The sequence below is a fragment of the Xiphophorus couchianus genome, chromosome 23, assembly GCF_001444195.1.
Source record: "Xiphophorus couchianus chromosome 23, X_couchianus-1.0, whole genome shotgun sequence".
Classification (NCBI taxonomy): Eukaryota; Metazoa; Chordata; class Actinopteri; order Cyprinodontiformes; family Poeciliidae; genus Xiphophorus; species Xiphophorus couchianus.
Window position 1 is genome coordinate 17,885,593 of NC_040250.1, and position 17,922 is coordinate 17,903,514.

Genomic DNA, 17,922 nt, shown 5'->3' on the forward strand with positions numbered 1-17,922 from the left:
TTTAATGATTTCACGTCTGTTTACCATCGGTTACTGCTGTCATTGAATATGACAGTAAAATTTCAGTTTAAAACAAACTCTGAGTGGCTTCTTGTAGATATATTTTTTATTAACTAGACATGTATGAGTATTCTCTGAACAGTAGACTATGAATAGGAAACAGAAGACTGCTTGAAATTGTTAATTGTCAGAGCAGCTATGAGACGGGCACACAAATTTAGAGAGCCATTTGACGGTTTTTGTTTGTTTTCATTTTTGTTTTTTTAAATGACAGCCTGGTTTAGATCTTTACCAGTTCAAGCTGTATCACTGAAAAGCGATTAGCAACACAATTTCAGATTTATACAGCAAATATTTATGCTTGTTTTTGGGGCTGGACGGTGGCGCAGTGGTTGACAAAGTCCTGCCTGAGGTCTTTCTGCATGAAATTTGCATTTTTCCTCATTCAAAAGGATTTCTCCTACAGTACAAAAGTTTTTATTTTATGTTAATTGATTACTCTTAGTTGCACTGAGGTGCCAGTGTGTGCATGCATGGTTGTTTGTCCTGTGATGGCCTAGCAACACGTCCTGCCTCAAGTTCATGAAACCTAAGGAGAAGTTTTTTCAAAAAAGTGAAACTACTGATTTTCTCCACACCTACTCAGCAAAAGCTGATGTGTATTGGAAAAACCTAAGTTAAAAAATATACACATTGTTAAACTTTAACAAATAGTAATAGCCTACTTACAGAACAGCAAGATCCAGAAAGTAAGTAAAAGAAAAGACGAAATGGAAGTTGAGGAATTCTCCACACCCTCCAATCAAGCTTGGGCGACAAAAACAGGAATCAAAAACCGGTCATACCCATATCTAATAAATACCTTACAATTGTATTGAGAACACGAGATTGAGGTTAACTGCAGGGAGGGAAACAGGAAAGTTAACAGCGGTTAATCATCACGTACAGGTGAAGTGAACACCTGACAGATAGACGCAGGATGTCCTGAAAGGACATGGGATAAGAGACGTCAGAGGAGGCGGGGCAGCTGCCCTGTGCAGGAAACTGCATTTAAATAGAAAAGCCCAGGGGGAGTGTGCACTACATCCGAGACTTCACCGCGGAGAAACAGAAGCATCATTTTAGCTGGAAAACTAAAAATCGGTTTCAGAAAGAGTCGACCGGTGAAGAGGAAACTTGAATCATGTGTGGTAAGTCTTCTTCTTAATACCCGTGAATTATCATTCTTGTTTCTGAAAAAAAAAGAAGCTATTGCGCGCATTTTGTGAAGAAAGCAACACACGATATGCTGATAAACTTCTACTGTTGTTCAGATTTGGATGTAATTCTAAGGATTAAAACTTGAGTTTAAATGTCTGTGATTTCCGACATTTTCGCTGTGGATCCTTTTACGCACAGCTGCTACGTGTCAGTGTCATCGTTTGACTGTATACTCAAGAGCAAGGAAGCTGCAGATGACTGATCCTGTATAGAGATGACTTAGAAGCCCGATGTTAACTTTTCTCCATTGATTGGCAAATACCTATAGGCTACATAGTGCGCGCTGCGCCTCTGTCTGCTGTTACAACAAAACCATTTTTACAACTGAAAGTAAATCTTTAACCGTTCCCCAGCCTCGCCTCGTTTATGTGAAGAAGAAGGCAGGATCAGCGATGTTTAACCTCACCCTGCCTCTGCCTGTCTGCTCCAACACTGCGCGCAGTGTGCGTCCTGTCAATGGGTTAGCTGTGTACTCACAAAACGTTTTTAACAGACCCCCCACTCACACAATTTTGGAGGAAAATACACACGCCTATTCACAGTTTGTGTAGTGCCTTACCTCCAACACCAGCAAGAAAAATGTGTGTAAAGATTGAACGGGACAAGTGGTCATATACTTGATGATAGAAGGTAGAAATCTAGAAAAAAGGCCTGCTTGTATGACTTTATTGCATTATTTATAGTCACTGTGTCCAAAATGTCATTAAGCAAAATTATAGTGCCATGCCTGAGTTTGAATAAAAGAGGAGCACTGTGCTCTGCAACCAAGACTTGAGTTATATTTCTGGTTCTCTTTTTTATTGAAAGGGATTTTTGCTTACCTGAACTACCAAGTGCCACGCACCCGAAAGGAGATATTTGAGACGCTGGTGAAGGGTCTGCTGAGGCTGGAGTACAGAGGGTACGATTCAGCAGGTGAGACAGTTGCACAGTACTTGCACTCACACAGAAACACGCACACAGAATAAATAATACGTAAAGCTTTAAGGAAAACAGCTTTGGAAATACTTACTCAAATTCAATCATTAAAGAGATGGTTTGGATTCTTTGAAGCATGGTTCTGTGAAGATGTTATGGGAAGATGCCCCATTAAACTAGGATTGTAAAAATATAAATAAATCCCTATAGTGGTGGAAGGCTAATAGACCCCAAGGCATGAGTGTTCCAGCTGATTTTAGCTATTTAAAACAACTCACAAACAGAAAATGTTCATATCTACCGGATGCAACTCCGTATTAGCAGACCTTGAACATCTAAACCTCACATTATAAACATAATAAGTTTGGGGAGATGAACAGCTACTTTCCTAAAGAGATTATCAGCTTGATCAATCCACCAGGCTAATTTTCCAATACCTGGAAAAGCAGAGGAATGTTTGATCTTTGATGACGTTGCACAAGTGACAGAATGTTGCACACTTCAAAAATGTTCTCCATTCTTGGATCACTGACAAGTTGCAGCTTATAAGGTTGATTGTCACAGGAGCCAGCCTCAGCCAATGTCACTTTGATGAATAAAACACAAATCCTTTAGCAGAGAAATTCTGCATTGTATCACATTGATATGGGCATTCTCAGATTAAATTGCTTAAAATAGTTTAAATCACCTGAAACCTTCTGAATAGCTCTTGGCCTTCCGCTTTTCTCTAAACTTAAGACATCATTGAGGGAAACTATTAATGATAATAACTTCATAGAAGCTAACTACAGGTTCATAAAATTGGAAAAAAGTCACGGTCTTCCAACATAGGACTCTACAGGAAGCAGACTGTTGCTGCAAGGATTTGATCATAAACACCCCCATCAGTTTAAAAATGTTATAGGAAAACAGACCTCGCAACTGATATTGTGTAAAAACTGGTTTATCAGGTTGAGTCTATTAAAATAACTGATTTCAACATTGCCCAAAAATCGGCAAATCTTTTCATCTAGGTTTTAAGGGTTAAAACATTTGTACTTCAGTTGTTACTCATTTAGTTTTGTTTGGAAGATTAAATGTTTCAGATCTTTTATAGTTTGAGAGAGAATTTTTAAAGGTACAATCATTCTGGAGTTAGGTTATATGGTTAAAATTACAATTGAATAAAAAGTGTAACTGACAGATGTTTTTTTTTTTTTTTTTACCTGAATGCTTAATAAGCTCCAAAAAGACACACCCATATTTACTGCACCTTGTGTTTGTCCATCCTATTTGAACAGGATGAGCTGCTTTAGCTTAGACACACTTGCAGATAGACAGACTCCTCATTTGGACATTAACTAGCAAAAGATACTTTAACTGTATTTACTTCACATCCACAAGCCAAATCTGACTGCGTCTCGAGCCTTATCACACTGTTTACATATTTTCTGCCCGCCATGAGTAAGACATGTCTGGGGAATGTGGTTTTGTAAAAACCAGTTGGAGTTGTCATTCATCACAGGAGCAATAATTGCACGGAAGCATTCATAACTCACATTCCAGTGACCTGAGTTTGACATTTTCTGGTTTTCCGTCCGCAGGTGTTGCCGTAGACGGCCCCACCAAGACAACCACTGACCTCAACAACAACAACAGTATCTGCTTAATCAAGAAAAAGGGCAAGGTCAAGGCTCTGGAGGAGGAGATCTACCGTGAGTTCTCATATGATTGATTTCATTTCTTGAAGTTCCATAAAACCCTTTAATGATATGTCATTTTTAGTAATAAATAACACAAACCAACTTGCTGAATTTGATAGACAGCCGACATTATTCTCTCATGTTATTCTTTGCTGTTCAGAAAAAGACCGGGACATCAATGAGACTCTGCACACACACTTTGGCCTGGCTCACACTCGCTGGGCTACGCACGGAGAGCCGAGTGCTGTCAACAGTCACCCCCAGCGATCCGACAAAAACAATGGTAATAAGTCCTTTCCTGACCTGATCATCAATCATATGAAAGGACTGAATTTCTCTTCCACCTTCCTTAGTAGTGACTTCTCGCTTGTCTTGTTTAAATTGTGTCAATATGAATCTTATAAAACTGCTTTTAAAATTATCCTATTTGAAAGAACACAGTGCAGTAAAAGACACACCCATCTGTCTTATTGGTTTTTTAAGGTGTGTTGGTTATCTCCCTTAGCTTTTCCTCATAAGTCTGAAATGAAACAAAATGATTCCACTCTAAAATCACATTAATTTTGCAAACAGATTGTAATCCTGTAAGTTATCCTTCTAGATCTTTGCGTTGCTTTGTGCAAGTGCTAAAGCCAAATTATTCTTTAAATAGCCAGCCAGACTTGCTTTACCACACACCAAGCTTGTATTTCCGAGAAGGTGTGGCAGCTTTCCATTGAACTCTAGTTTTTGTGTTTTGAATTCCTTGAACAAAAAAACATGAAAAGCCTTGAAAAAGAACTTATGTGTGGTTTCGTTTTTTAGAGTTTGTTGTCATCCACAACGGCATTATAACCAACTACAAAGAGCTGAAGAAGTACCTGGTGAGTTGCCATAAATTTCTTTCTGAAGAAACAGGTTAGTGCGATAATTAAACCTGCCCTCCACTACAAAGTTTATATTATTACTGGAGGCCTTATTGTTACAAAGGAAAACTTTCATGATGATTTCTTGAATGAAATCCGAAGACCAAAATTATACAATTTGTATCATATTGTTTTAAGGACAGAGCTTTTAGCGTTGAAGAAGTAACAAAGTTGTAACTATGATGAATAAAAAAACTACAAATTGGAGAAAAAAGTAGAACTATTAACTATACAAACTGCTTAATCTTGTTTTTTGAGTTATATAGCACAAAGTTTTGCGCATAATTGTGAAGTGGAAAAGAAATTTCACATTCTTCTAAATATTTAAGTGTGATGTGTATAAATATTCTCCCATTTTCTTTCTAAAAAATAACCCAATGCAAGAAAATGGGCTTTGAAGATCACCTAAGTAAAACCCACCTATATCTAATTTGACCTTTGTAGCTTTACAGCTGTTCTGTAAAGGTCTGAAAAGCTTGTCAGAGAACATTAGTTAACAAAGTTGTAGAGAAGTTTAAAGCAGAGTTAGGTTATAAAATGAAATTTAAAGCTTTAAACATCTAATGGAACATTGTGGTACTCTGGAGAACTTACAGAGTACCACAATTGGCAGAATCATTTGGCAGAATCTGTTGTTCAGACAAATTAGTCAAAACCAAAGGCAACAGGAAATCCCATTTTCAGTTTGAGGCCACAGCAAACACATGGAAGAAAGTGTTCTGGTCAGATGAGACCGAAATGTAACTTTCTGTCCTACCTGCAAAACACAACATGTGGTCGAAAACATCCACCACATGTACATTTACGTACACTAAAAAAAGATTAACACATGGTGAAAAAAGTTCATGAGGTTAAAAATGGCAGCAAAATCTTACATGTTGGTAGCATATTTTGTCAAAAACATATTTCATAGAAGACTCACTGTAATACTGATTAATACAGTGTTGTTTAATTATCAAGAACGAAAATCAGTTAAATCCTTACATTCTCTGAGGCCATTTTCATGTGTTAAACCATTTTCTTTCCTTCCCTCAGATCACCAAAGGATACGAATTTGAGTCAGAGACAGATACAGAGGTGATCCCAAAACTGATCAAATACCTGTATGACAATCGAGAAAACAACAGCATCACGTTCTCCACACTGGTGGAGAGAGTCATCCAGCAACTGGTGAGCTTCTCACACAGTAAAACCACAATCTAACTTCACACCACCATGTACAATAGGTTATGTCCTGCTCTTCTGGTGAAACTCAACTCTTTTTAGTTATTAATGCAAGAACCTTCCACTCCTCAGCTGAAGTGAAGGAAACTTGCTCTGTTTCGTAAAGTTTTTTCTTAAGTGACCCATATTTATATGAGCAAAAACACTTTTAATACTGAGTGAAACAAAACGTTGTGAAAAAATGTCTCCATGGAAGCAGTCCCAACAGAGTCACATGTGACATCATTAGTCATAGAATCAGATGTTTTTTTTTTAGATGAAGCATACTGTTTTACGTTTTCCATTGTGTGAGTAATGTTCTAAAGCTTCATTCAGTCTGCAGTGAGGCTTAACTAAAACGTGCATTTTTGGACTGGAAGTAATGGAAACCAGATAGTCCAACCTTACACTAGTGACACCCTCCTTTTGCTTCCTGTTGCATTCACTCATACCCCTTTCCCTCCCCACCACAGTCCCACACTCAGCAGCTCTGTTTCCAGTAAGCACCGCGAGCAGCTGTGTGGCCAGCACTTTCGAAACATAGCTGATGTTATACAATACAGCTCCTATTGCTTTTAGACTTTCCCTCCAGTACCTAAATACTCCCAGGCCTCCCCAAGTCACCCCCCGCATCTTTTAAACCCCACAGAGTGAGAAAAAAATAAGATTTTGTATATTTTAAAGGGGTTTGAGGCAAGACAAATTTGTTTGTCCATTCATGCACAAGGAAATTTTAGTCATTTAGTCAAAAGCTTCACAAAAGCACTTGGCTTGTCCTTAATGGAACACATACAAATTGACAATTTCTCCATGTCACAGAAATGCATTATTGTTTATAATTAGCTTAAAGATGTTTAAGCATGTAGCAGTACTCACAGAGCGAGGATTACAACTTAGATAATAACTACATGTTGTCCAAAAACAGAACCTTGAGGATTCCTACTTCTTTTGCACTCCAGTTCATATTTAGCAAATATCTTAAAATAAAAAGGTTTCACTTTTTTCTGATTTATCTGACAGTGACACCTGCTTCTCTTCCCTTCTTTTAACATGCAGCTGCAAGATGTGTTTATTTTAGGATGTTCGTTCAGTTAACACAACGTCTCTGTCTCTGTGTGTTATAGGAAGGAGCCTTCTCTCTCATTTTCAAAAGCCGTCATTACCCTGGAGAGGCTGTGTCCACCAGGTTAGTCAGAACTCACTGACTTGTTCACAGGCAACGCTGAGATTAGGCTTCACATATCATCCATCCAGCCAGATGAGTCGTTGCTGTTATTAACACAATGAAGCAATATCTGGACTGATTAGGAGACAAAGCCCGCGCTTATTAATTATGGCATTACTCTGGAATCCTTTTTGCTTCCAGTACTGGGCAGCTGTGGTCATGTGAGTAGCTCCTCATCCAGTGGAGTGAGTTGGTATGTTCTGCATATTAAGATCTGAGGTTCAATTCAGACTGCTGTTCCCTCCTGGGCCTCTTCCGAAGCTTTGAGGGCAACGCCCCCCTTTCTGACTCATTTACAGAAAGACTACAGAGTTTCCTGTTTCAGCTCTGGGAAACTCTGAAGGGGCAAAAATCACCAGGTTAATTACTTCTTATCAACTTTTTTTTTTTGCGTTATACCATTCCCAGGTCAATGAGCGGTCACAGATCAGGAGGAAAGAGTTACGGGAGCAGGGCTGGTAAATTGAGATGGCTTGGGTGTAACTTGTGCTTTATGCAAACAGTTCACCTAGCAAAACTTGCTGGCTCACTTGCTGGTTAAACCAAAGGCTTGGTTTTCCTGTTTATCAACATGAGCTTGAAGGAAACATTCAAACCAATTATTTTAGCTTGCAAAGCCTATGGCTACACACATGATCTTCATGTTTTAAATGTTCATCATAGTTGATGAAGGTGGAGTGAAGGCCCTATTATCTGATGTAACGGCCTCCACCCTTCTTGTGGTATCAAAGATCAGCCACCCAGCAGGAAAACTGCTGTCTTAATTTCTACTTTTCCTTCTTTGACCTATTTTCACTGTTAGTCATCCATTTAAAGTGTTTGCACATATTTATTTTTCTAACCCACTGAGACATTTCTAATTAATAAGGAAATGATGTGTGGAGACGATGACAACTTAGTGTATAGTTTTCAACCTAGAACATATTTGGAAACTGACCACGTGTCTGTTTGCATGTCTCCTTTGTCAAATCCCACACCCTCTAGAACAATTAAAGAGCATGCATTAGTGAGGCCCAGGAGAAAACTGATGCAGAAAGAAAAGACTGATCTGTACAATAGAAAAACAAAAAGTAAGGAGAGGCTGCTGTTTTTTGACAGGTGGTGTCAAACTTGCATTAAAGGGATAGTTGAGGATTTTTGAGGTGAGGCTCTGTTTAAAGGTTATGATCCATTAATATCATACTTGCAGAAGATAACTCTCTTTATTTCTGTTTTTATAGGGGTTACTTAAACAAAAGTATCCTTTGTTTAAGTAACTGTTATGAAAGTAAAGTGCTAGCAATAAAATATATTCAAACTAATAGTTGAGTAAACCTTTACCTCCTAAAATGATGCAGACACACCTTGAATATCTGCAAAACTTTAGTTAATGAATGTATTAGATTTGGTACAATTGATATGATAAGGAAGTAAACAAACAGAATTGAAGATGGGGGGAAAAACTTTATTTTAACTTACAATGACAAGGTACAAGGTATCAGGCTATAAAGGAGAGCATGTTATTGTATCTGACATGGCTTTGTGTTTAAAAAACCTAACCATTGTCCCTCTCCCTTTCCTTCTTTCCGACTCCATCTCTTCCGCCTTGCCTGCTTTGTTCTCATCTCGGCAGGAGAGGAAGTCCGCTGCTCATCGGTGTGCGAAGTGAGCACGAGCTGCCAACCGAGCAAATCCCTGTGCAGTACAACAGTGGTAAGCTCTGTTCCTTTTGTCCTGCTGTCATCCACTTTTACCACATCTTAAATTCACTGCCTCAGCAGCAGCACATCACCTGATCACAGTTGATCAAATGGGTTGTATTTAGAAATATCCTCCAGCTGTTTTTTTTTCATCAGTTGCACAACTTATGAAAAGTTGCTGATTTAAAAAAAAAATCTAAGAGTGGAGAACAGACTCTCTTATTTTTAACTGTATTTTATATAGGATCAGTCTTCATTTTTTTGTCTTATATTTTGTTATTTAGATTTTGTATATGATGTAACCCTTCTTTCGAAAACATTTTATAAGTTATAACCACAAAGAGCCTTTTTGTGGTTGAGCAACAAAATAAAATGTCTATAGCTACAAAACCTTCTTAACTAATACAAAATATTAATAGATTTAAAGTTATACACCATTTTAAAATTAGTTTTTATAATGAAATTAAAATAAATTCATTTTCTTTATTAGATTAAATAAGAAAGAGGTACATTTTTAAAATTAATCCTTTCCTTAGATAGATCATAAAAATGAAAGCTACACAAAAGTAATTTGAATAAGAAACAAATGAAAGGGAGCAAGTTCTTAAACCAGCGTCTATATTATCATTGATTATACAAAGTAATGTTATTCAGTGATTGCAGTTTTGTTTGCATTGTGTTTTTATAGTTCTGCAAAAAAAAAAAAAAAGGCTGAATACAAGAACATACATTAGTTAAATGTAAGGAATGCAAAGAATAAACAAATATTGTACTCAGGTTTCTGGGGTACTGTTCTCTCAATGCTAAGCATAATATACAGACTAACAATAGATTTAGCAAATTCAAGCAGAAATAAACAGCAAATATGTGTCATTTGTCTTTTAGCTGCTCATATGAAGAATCTGGGAATATAATAGTCAGTCATTAATATATTTTATGTGTTTGGGCCTGAAGCTTTCTTGCTAATTCTTTCAGGTTGGAGAGATAGTTCTCTCAAGAAAGATCAATACATCCCAGTCCATAAGAAACTAAATTAACACAATTTCTCATTAAATGCATACTGTATAGAAATTAAGTAAAACAATCTTTACGCAGAGTTTTGATTGGAACTAAAACACCAAATATGAAACCAGCACCAGTGGACTTCACACACAAAAAATATGTCCTTATGTTTCTGGATAAAGGTCTCTTTTCCTGTGGGTTAAAGTTTCAACTTGCTTTTCTGAACTTTGTCTGCTGCTGCCAACAGAAACAAGCCCACAATGTCTGCCAAAAGACATTGTGTTGGAGTAACATGAGATGTTTTTGGTCAATGATAATTATTACGCAATCACTTTTTTCGGAGGACTTTCCTTGAAAGATGTTTTTATTTAAAGAGTTACTGTTGAACACCTCTGCAGGTTTTGCTAGAGTAAACCGTAAAGAGAGTTTTTCTTTTCTGTACTTCATTCATTACTTTGCTTAAGAATGGGACACTGTGATCCCTCTCTGTATGATAACCCTAAGTGCCACATTTAAACAAACTCTTTAACAAACATGTCTTCCTTGATCTAAATGTTTTTTATTCAAAACTGAAAAGTAACAAAATTGCTTTAGGTGTTATTAAATGTAACATATTGAAATATTAAATGTAGTACTTCTATTTTGGTTATTTTGATTAACTAACCTAAGTAAAAAATATAGAACAAACACTGCAGAAACTATTGAATAATTTTAAGCAAACATGATTATTTTGCAGAACGTTACACCTCTATTCTTTACGCTATGCAACCAGAGAAAAACTCCACCTAATCAGATGTTTCCTTTAGCAACTGTAACTTTAAAATCTTTATTACACTTTGAAAATTTTATAATTGGCACATGCCTACTTCAAACTCAGTTATGCTCTGTAAATGTGAGCAGTGTAAACAACTGCATACTTCATCTGTTTGCTTTATTGCTCTTGTGCTTATAAATTATTCTTCACTATCTTATCAGCAGAACATGCGGTTATTAATGATCTATATAAGAGAAGTTTAAAGTCCAAAGCAGCACAATTATTTTGTTTAAATGACGCAGAGAATTCTGGCCAGGTGTTTTGTAAGTGTAATGGAAGATAACAGTTGTTGAATTGTTTTAAAATTGATTAATTAATAAATTGATTAATTGAAGAAGGACAGTATGAGTAAAGACTGCACAATAGAAGAAAGAGCTTTTCGTGAGAGACAGACATTTTTCTGTGGGACACAGTGAGACTTTAGTTAATGGGATCATTAGTAAGGAATCTGTTATGGTGACATAGTTAAACTCAGTATAATTTTCGTTTCTGTCACCTGCTTCCTTAAGCTGAAAGGGCAGATGAGTTTAAATCTTAGACTGAAGATCTATAGAGCTAACCAAACCATCTCTGCTCTTCAACTATTTTTCTAAGTATGAAACTCCTGGTTCACTCTCTTGAGATTCACCAGTTTTCTAAAGGTTGCTTTTAATTTAAAAATATACAGTAATATACAAAGTAGTTCTGAATATATCATAGAAAGTAATAGTTTGTTGTACTTAAATGTATCAGTGTCAGTTTTTGAGCAGATGAAGCAGTCTCTTGTCTTGGAAAGCTGCTACATGTTTTATCTACAGTCTCGTGATTCTGTGCTGTTTCATCTAAAAGGACATCCTAGGATATTTTCTTTTGTGTAAATGTACAATTACAGTGAAACTGGAAACTTAGTCAAAGATTTCTTACTTCCTAAAGATCTGATTTAAGCCACTAACTCTTGAATTAAACCTCTGTAGGTCACATAAAGGAAGACATTCATGAGAAGAACAGCCATAATCGCACGGACTCGCCCAACGCCATCAACTCAAACGAAGATGGCAGGGCTGTGGAGTACTACTTTGCCTCTGACGCTAGGTGGGGAAGAATTTGTCTTGTGAATCAAGCATGGAGCTATGTTATTCAGCTTTTCACAGCCATTATGCCTTCTCATCTGTCCCCACGTCTGCCTAGTGCACATTTCTGTTGCTTGCTGCAGCATTCATTTGCTTCCTTCCTGTGTTTCTGCGTCCACAGTGCCATCATCGAGCACACTAACAAGGTGTTGTACATGGAGGATGATGACATTGCAGTTGTGAAAGGAGGTGAACTCTCCATCCACAGGATTAACCGGCAGGCCGGTGACGATCCAGTGAGAGCAATTCAGACGCTGCAGATGGAGCTGCAGCAGATCATGAAAGGTTGGAAAACTGTTTCTACCATGTCAAATTGCCTTTGTTTTAATTTAATTGACAGGAACTCCACTAGAAGAGAGTAACACTTAGATAAATGCTTATATGGGGCTGCCTGCACTATGATATTGGGTCAGATCAATGTAATAGACTGATACTTGCTCGCCCTCTGCTGGCTGAATAGGGGGAAACACTATGCCTATAGTAATTTTCCAGTTAATGTTGTCTGCACATTATTGCCAAATGTTTTGAAATAGTAGGCTTTACACTCATAACCTTTGAGAATATCCCAAAAAGGATATTGCTTTGTGGACAGAAAATACCCTCCCAAAACTATTTCCCACAGTTGCATGATTCTCCAATCCAAAGAACCAACCTCCAACACTAGTGTGCCAACACTTTGCATTACACCTGGTTATGTCAGGTTTGGATGCAGCAGCTCAGCTATGCTAACTTATTCTGCGCTCATTATTCTTGAGCTAGTCTGAAGCCGTCGTAATGTTTGCAGCCAGCTGTAGACAGATGATGCCTCAACTTGCCCCATATTCACTCTGATCTTACAGGGCTTACCACTGGCAGTTGAGTTGCTGCTGTTCCTAATCTACTTTGTTATGACAAGACTAACCGGTGACCAAGAAATGTTAATTGCGGAGGAAATTACATGAATGCACGGCACCATGCTGGAGTTTAATGAGCTCTTGAGAGGGATGCACTCTATCACAAATGTTTGCAGAAGCATGACGAGTTGCTTCAATTTAAAGATTGGAGTAGTGTCTCAATACCTTTAGCAATAAAGTGTCTATCTTTTCTTTTTTTTTTAAGGAGAAAAATTTCATTGTCATTGTGTATCGTTCTTATGTCTTTTTAATCTCTGCAGGAAACTTTGAAGCTTTTATGCAGAAGGAGATCTTTGAGCAGCCGGAATCAGTAGTTAACACCATGAGAGGCCGGATTTGTTTTGACACTAATACAGGTGATCACATGTTTTTTTTTAAAAGTCCTGTTTTTAATCATTTCATACTTTCTTAGCAGAAATCCTATTTAGAATCATTAGGAATTTGGTAGATTATTTCTTTAAAACTTCCAGTGTTTCAAATATGAAACAGCTGTCGAGATAAACTGTCTTTTCCTTTATTTCCCAAGTGATTCTTGGAGGCTTGAAGGACCACCTGAAGGAGATCAAACGCTGCAGGCGGCTTATCGTGATAGGCTGTGGCACTAGTTTCCACGCTGCAGTTGCTGTAAGTACAGCTAGTCAATTGTCATATATACCTTTAGAAGATCTCATGACATTTCATGGTCAAAATTCAAAAATACCCATGACAGTGCTAATAAAGCGCCTGTTTTTCTTTTTTTTCTGCTCAGACCAGACAGATCCTGGAGGAACTGACAGAACTGCCCGTCATGGTGGAGCTGGCCAGCGACTTCTTGGACCGCAACACCCCAGTCTTCAGAGACGACGTTTGCTTCTTCATCAGTCAGTCAGGTAAAATAACCTCCATCAGAGCTTGTGTTTTTTTTTTTTCGTTTTTCTTTCTGTCACTAAAGCCTGGATCCTAAAAATATCTTAAAATAACTTCTCACCTCTCATGTGAAACAACTTCATGCCAAGTTCTGCTTTAAGCTTGACCTTAATGTTCTATAATTATACATTATAATGTTTCACTCTCTCCGCCCCTTCAGGGGAGACAGCGGACACCCTGATGGCCCTGCGATATTGCAAGGATCGAGGGGCTCTTACTATGGGTATCACCAACACTGTGGGGAGCTCCATCTGCAGAGAGACTGACTGTGGGGTCCACATCAATGCAGGACCGGAAATAGGAGTGGCCAGTACTAAGGTACACTCCCCTCAGCATAATCAGTCTGTAATTAACCACATTTCAAATCACTACATTATTTTGAAGGTTTTCTTCTATTTGAATCAGAGCATACATACGCTCATCATGGACTTTTCATTACATATTTGAACTAATCTTATTCCTGGATGAAGTAACATACAAACAAACTCCAGAAGTTTTTCTGAAAACTAAGTAGGAGCACATTTAATTTATTGTGATTGTATCTAATCACAGTCATTATGCACACTGTCCAAAATATTTACATTACATTCACACATATTCATCAATATTTGCCCACATGTCACTTTAAGAAGTTGCAGAGAAACTACATGGCTTTTCTAGCCACTGACGAGGTCGTGGCATATTTCTCACCAAATATTTGGCAAGCTTTCTTATCAGAATTGGTGGAGTTCATTTAAACTGATTACTTTCCTGGATTTTAAGCATACTGCATAAATATTTAACAGACCAAAGGTCAGGACTATTCTGGAAAATAACATTAGTGTCCTTTGTCCATTCCAAACTAGTTTCTCTGTGTTTTTGCCCTCCACCTTTTTCCAAGTTTCCAATATTGCATCCAAGTTCAGAAGAAATGAAGTTATCAGTCATAAACTGGCATTTAAGCTTAAGAGGAGCGTGTGTAAACTTATCTCCAGCGCTACAGATTATGAGACTGAAAGAATATCAATTTGGAATCCTCCTTTCAGCAAAAGTCATACTTAGGAAGCACAGCTCAGCACTAAAATAAACATTTTCCTTTCAGAGAAAAAGCTTTATTTCCACATATGTATAGATTTTTTTTAACATGAATAGCCTTCAACAAATCAAATGATTTTCATTTATAGACAAACCAACTGTTTTGATTAATTGCTAAGTAAGAAAAGAGTAGGTCAAGGAATATGAACACAGAGTTGTGCAATTTGATACTGTTTTTGCTTTTACTGAACCAGATAGTTTTTACTCAGGTGTTGAGTGTGTGCTTCCCTTTCAGGCCTACACCAGTCAGTTTGTGTCCCTCATCATGTTTGGCCTGATGATGAGTGAAGACAGACTCTCACTGCAGAAGAGAAGACTGGAGATCATTCACGGCCTCAAGATGCTACCAGGTTAGTATTACCAATTGCAGGATCTTAAAACTAAAACAGAAATAACTCTTCAAATATGTATAAGGATTCTAGATCATGTTAGAAAAATAGTGTGATGCAATAGCTGTGTGAAAAGGTAGATCGTTAATCCATAAGATATCAATGTGACCATGACTAACTTTTATACATTCTCACAGAGCTGATAAAAAAGGTGTTGTCACTGGATGAGAAGATTAAGACCATAGCCAACGAGCTGTATCAGCAAAGGTCACTTTTGGTTATGGGACGAGGGTACAACTACGCCACTTGCCTTGAGGGGGCGCTGGTGAGTTAAGGATTTCATAGTACTGTAGACTCTGAATAACTAATTTCTCCCTGCTATTACATAAATATTATACATGCTATATATATGTGCACTTTTTATGCACCTTATATTAAGAAATGTTAGAGTAGAGAAGTTACATTAATTAATTTATAATCACATATTTAACATAATCTCAATAAATTTTATTTTCCTTATTTTATTGTAGAAAATCAAGGAAATCACATACATGCACTCAGAGGGCATCCTGGCCGGAGAACTGAAGCACGGTCCTTTGGCACTCATCGACAAAGACATGCCAGTCATCATGGTTATCATGCGTGACGGCTGCTACACCAAGTGTCAGAATGCTTTGCAACAGGTCACTGCCAGATCGGTAAGCCCTGAATAGAATATATAAAAAAATAAATAGATACACACACATTTTGCTAGAGGAAGCCCACAAGGTGGTAAAACGTAATCCTTACGCTGTGCAACGTCTTGATTTCTCTCTCCAACAGGGCCGACCCATTCTTCTGTGCTCTCAGGATGATTCAGAGCTGATGAAAAATGCATACAAGACCATTGAGCTGCCACAGATCGTGGATTGTCTGCAGGGCATCCTCAGTGTCATCCCCCTACAGCTGATGTCCTTCCACCTAGCTGTCCTGCGAGGATATGATGTAAGTAGCAGATTTTCTTACGCACAAGAACTTTTGACATGCATCAGACATTTTGTACCAGATTCAAATATTCCGACTCCTGTAGGTCAGTGCAATTTAATATAGCAAAACATAGAGGTGCAAAAATAAAACACACAGGACATCAGAATGGTAGCAGCATTATGCGTAGGGATGTCAAAGTTCAGACCTAAATCTGGCTGTGAATTTATTCATTGTCTGTGAGGTGTGCCTCAGGAAGCTTCTTTTCCCAGATACTTTATTTTTTGGTGTGTGGCAACAAACTGGCTTTGCAACTCGTTATATAATGGCAGTGTTTCCTTCCAATGTAAAAGAGAAGGAACTTTTTCTTAGTTGTTGCGTACATTTCTCTAGGTTACGATTTATGTCTGAATTCATGGGAACTTGACTTTCTTGTACAACTCACCTTTTGTAATACAGTGTCCAAATTTGGTCATTTTACTGTACACCCGCAGTGATTGATCTTATGTAATTTTCTCAACTGCTCTCTCACACTCTCTTTTTCCAGGTTGACTGTCCCAGAAACTTGGCCAAGTCTGTGACTGTGGAATAATTACAGTCTACAAAGCTCAGCAGAGGAGACAGGTGGCCTTGGGTGATTTACGGAGCAATTGTGCAATCAAACATCGGGTGTGTGTGGAAGGGTTGGGGTGAAGAATGGGGACCATAGTGTGTTTGGATTATACTGTGAGTTAAAGCGAAAGCTGCAGAGCAAAGAAGGGTTTAAAAAGGCACTATAAAGAAAAAAGAAACAGAAAATCAGAAATGTGAAATCTGACCACAGCTTTATGGAACAATCCATAAAGCCTTCTCAACAATGCTGACAGCCAAAGAAACCTTCTGTGCCTCTTTATCGTTAGTTGAGCCAAAACCTGTCATATGAATAACCGTAAGGTACACTGAAGTGTTTACTATTGTGCAATATGGACCGCAAACTCAGATTTTGAATGTACATTATGAAAAGGTCATTAATTCTCCCCCTATGTTGTACATCATTGTAAAATTCAAAAATTTTGTTATTATAGTGTCATTTTCTAAATTTCATTGTAAAATCATCAAATTACTGGGCCTGAAGAACCAGTGAACTATAATCTTATTTTTTTATATTATAATTATATTTTAATTTAAATATTTTGTTTTGAGGCCAGTTCTAAGGTGTTCATCCAGGTCTTTTTTTAAGGTTTCTTTACTTCTTTTTGCCATGGGAAATATGTAAAAGCACAAAAAGCACTACAATGCTGCAGTAAAAAACGAATTATTACAAATCATTTGTATTACATTTGACAACTATTTTTATGGGTCCTATGGCAATGATATTCTGTATATAACAGAATTTTTTTATTTTGTTTTTATAGGGGCTAAGCAGATAACGTGATTGACATCTTTATGATTGTATTTGATATTGTATGTTTTATAATGTTAAATAAGCACTACCAATCAATAAATTAATGAATTATTACTTTCAGGCTGTTCAGTTGTTTTTTCTTTTCTTTTTCTTTCTTGTATTTCTTCATTGGACAATTCATTGTGTGTGTTTTTAATTGATTTAGTTTGAAATGTTTTTGGTATTTTTGAGGCTTTTAAGAGGCTAAATGTTAGCCTGATTTGTTGATTCACAAAAAATAAATTTTATATATAGAAAGTTGCTGGAACTCCAGTCTCACCATCTACACTGAAGTTTTATACTAATAATGACTGAGTGTTAACCAACAAAATAAGAAATTGGAAAACTCCACATATTTAAGAGCCACTGAATTTGCAGGCTTCCCACGTGGAGAAGTCAAGTGTCACATCAAGCGAGATAAAAAGCTTTGCTATTTGACCTAAATGGCAAGAACAGTGTCTGCACCACCTGTCGAGCATGACGTTGGTAGCATCATGCTGAGGGTCTGTTTTGCTGCCAGTGATACTATTGCATTGC

At 37.4% G+C, this 17,922-nt stretch overlaps 1 protein-coding gene across 1 annotated transcript; it reads left to right on the forward strand.

Annotated features, from left to right (window-relative positions):
* Positions 1 to 1,041: 1,041 nt before the first annotated feature.
* gfpt2 (glutamine-fructose-6-phosphate transaminase 2) lies at positions 1,042 to 17,466 on the forward strand. The gene is made up of 19 exons (XM_028009373.1): positions 1,042 to 1,190; positions 2,068 to 2,175; positions 3,762 to 3,872; positions 4,021 to 4,143; positions 4,665 to 4,723; positions 5,801 to 5,935; positions 7,093 to 7,154; positions 8,806 to 8,885; positions 11,642 to 11,759; positions 11,919 to 12,082; positions 12,951 to 13,046; positions 13,217 to 13,314; positions 13,439 to 13,559; positions 13,757 to 13,914; positions 14,906 to 15,020; positions 15,197 to 15,324; positions 15,530 to 15,697; positions 15,822 to 15,983; positions 16,510 to 17,466. The coding sequence occupies exons 1-19, from the start codon at positions 1,184 to 1,186 to the stop codon at positions 16,552 to 16,554; spliced, it is 2,058 nt and encodes a 685-aa protein (XP_027865174.1). The 5' UTR covers positions 1,042 to 1,183; the 3' UTR covers positions 16,555 to 17,466.
* Positions 17,467 to 17,922: the final 456 nt, after the last annotated feature.

Excerpts from the sequence above, each read along its gene's own strand:
- gfpt2 (XM_028009373.1), top strand. Across the intron at positions 15,325-15,529 it reads CTTGCCTTGAGGGGGCGCTG|AAAATCAAGGAAATCACATA; the intron begins GTGAGTTAAGGA and ends ATTTTATTGTAG. Across the intron at positions 15,698-15,821 it reads AACAGGTCACTGCCAGATCG|GGCCGACCCATTCTTCTGTG; the intron begins GTAAGCCCTGAA and ends TCTCTCCAACAG.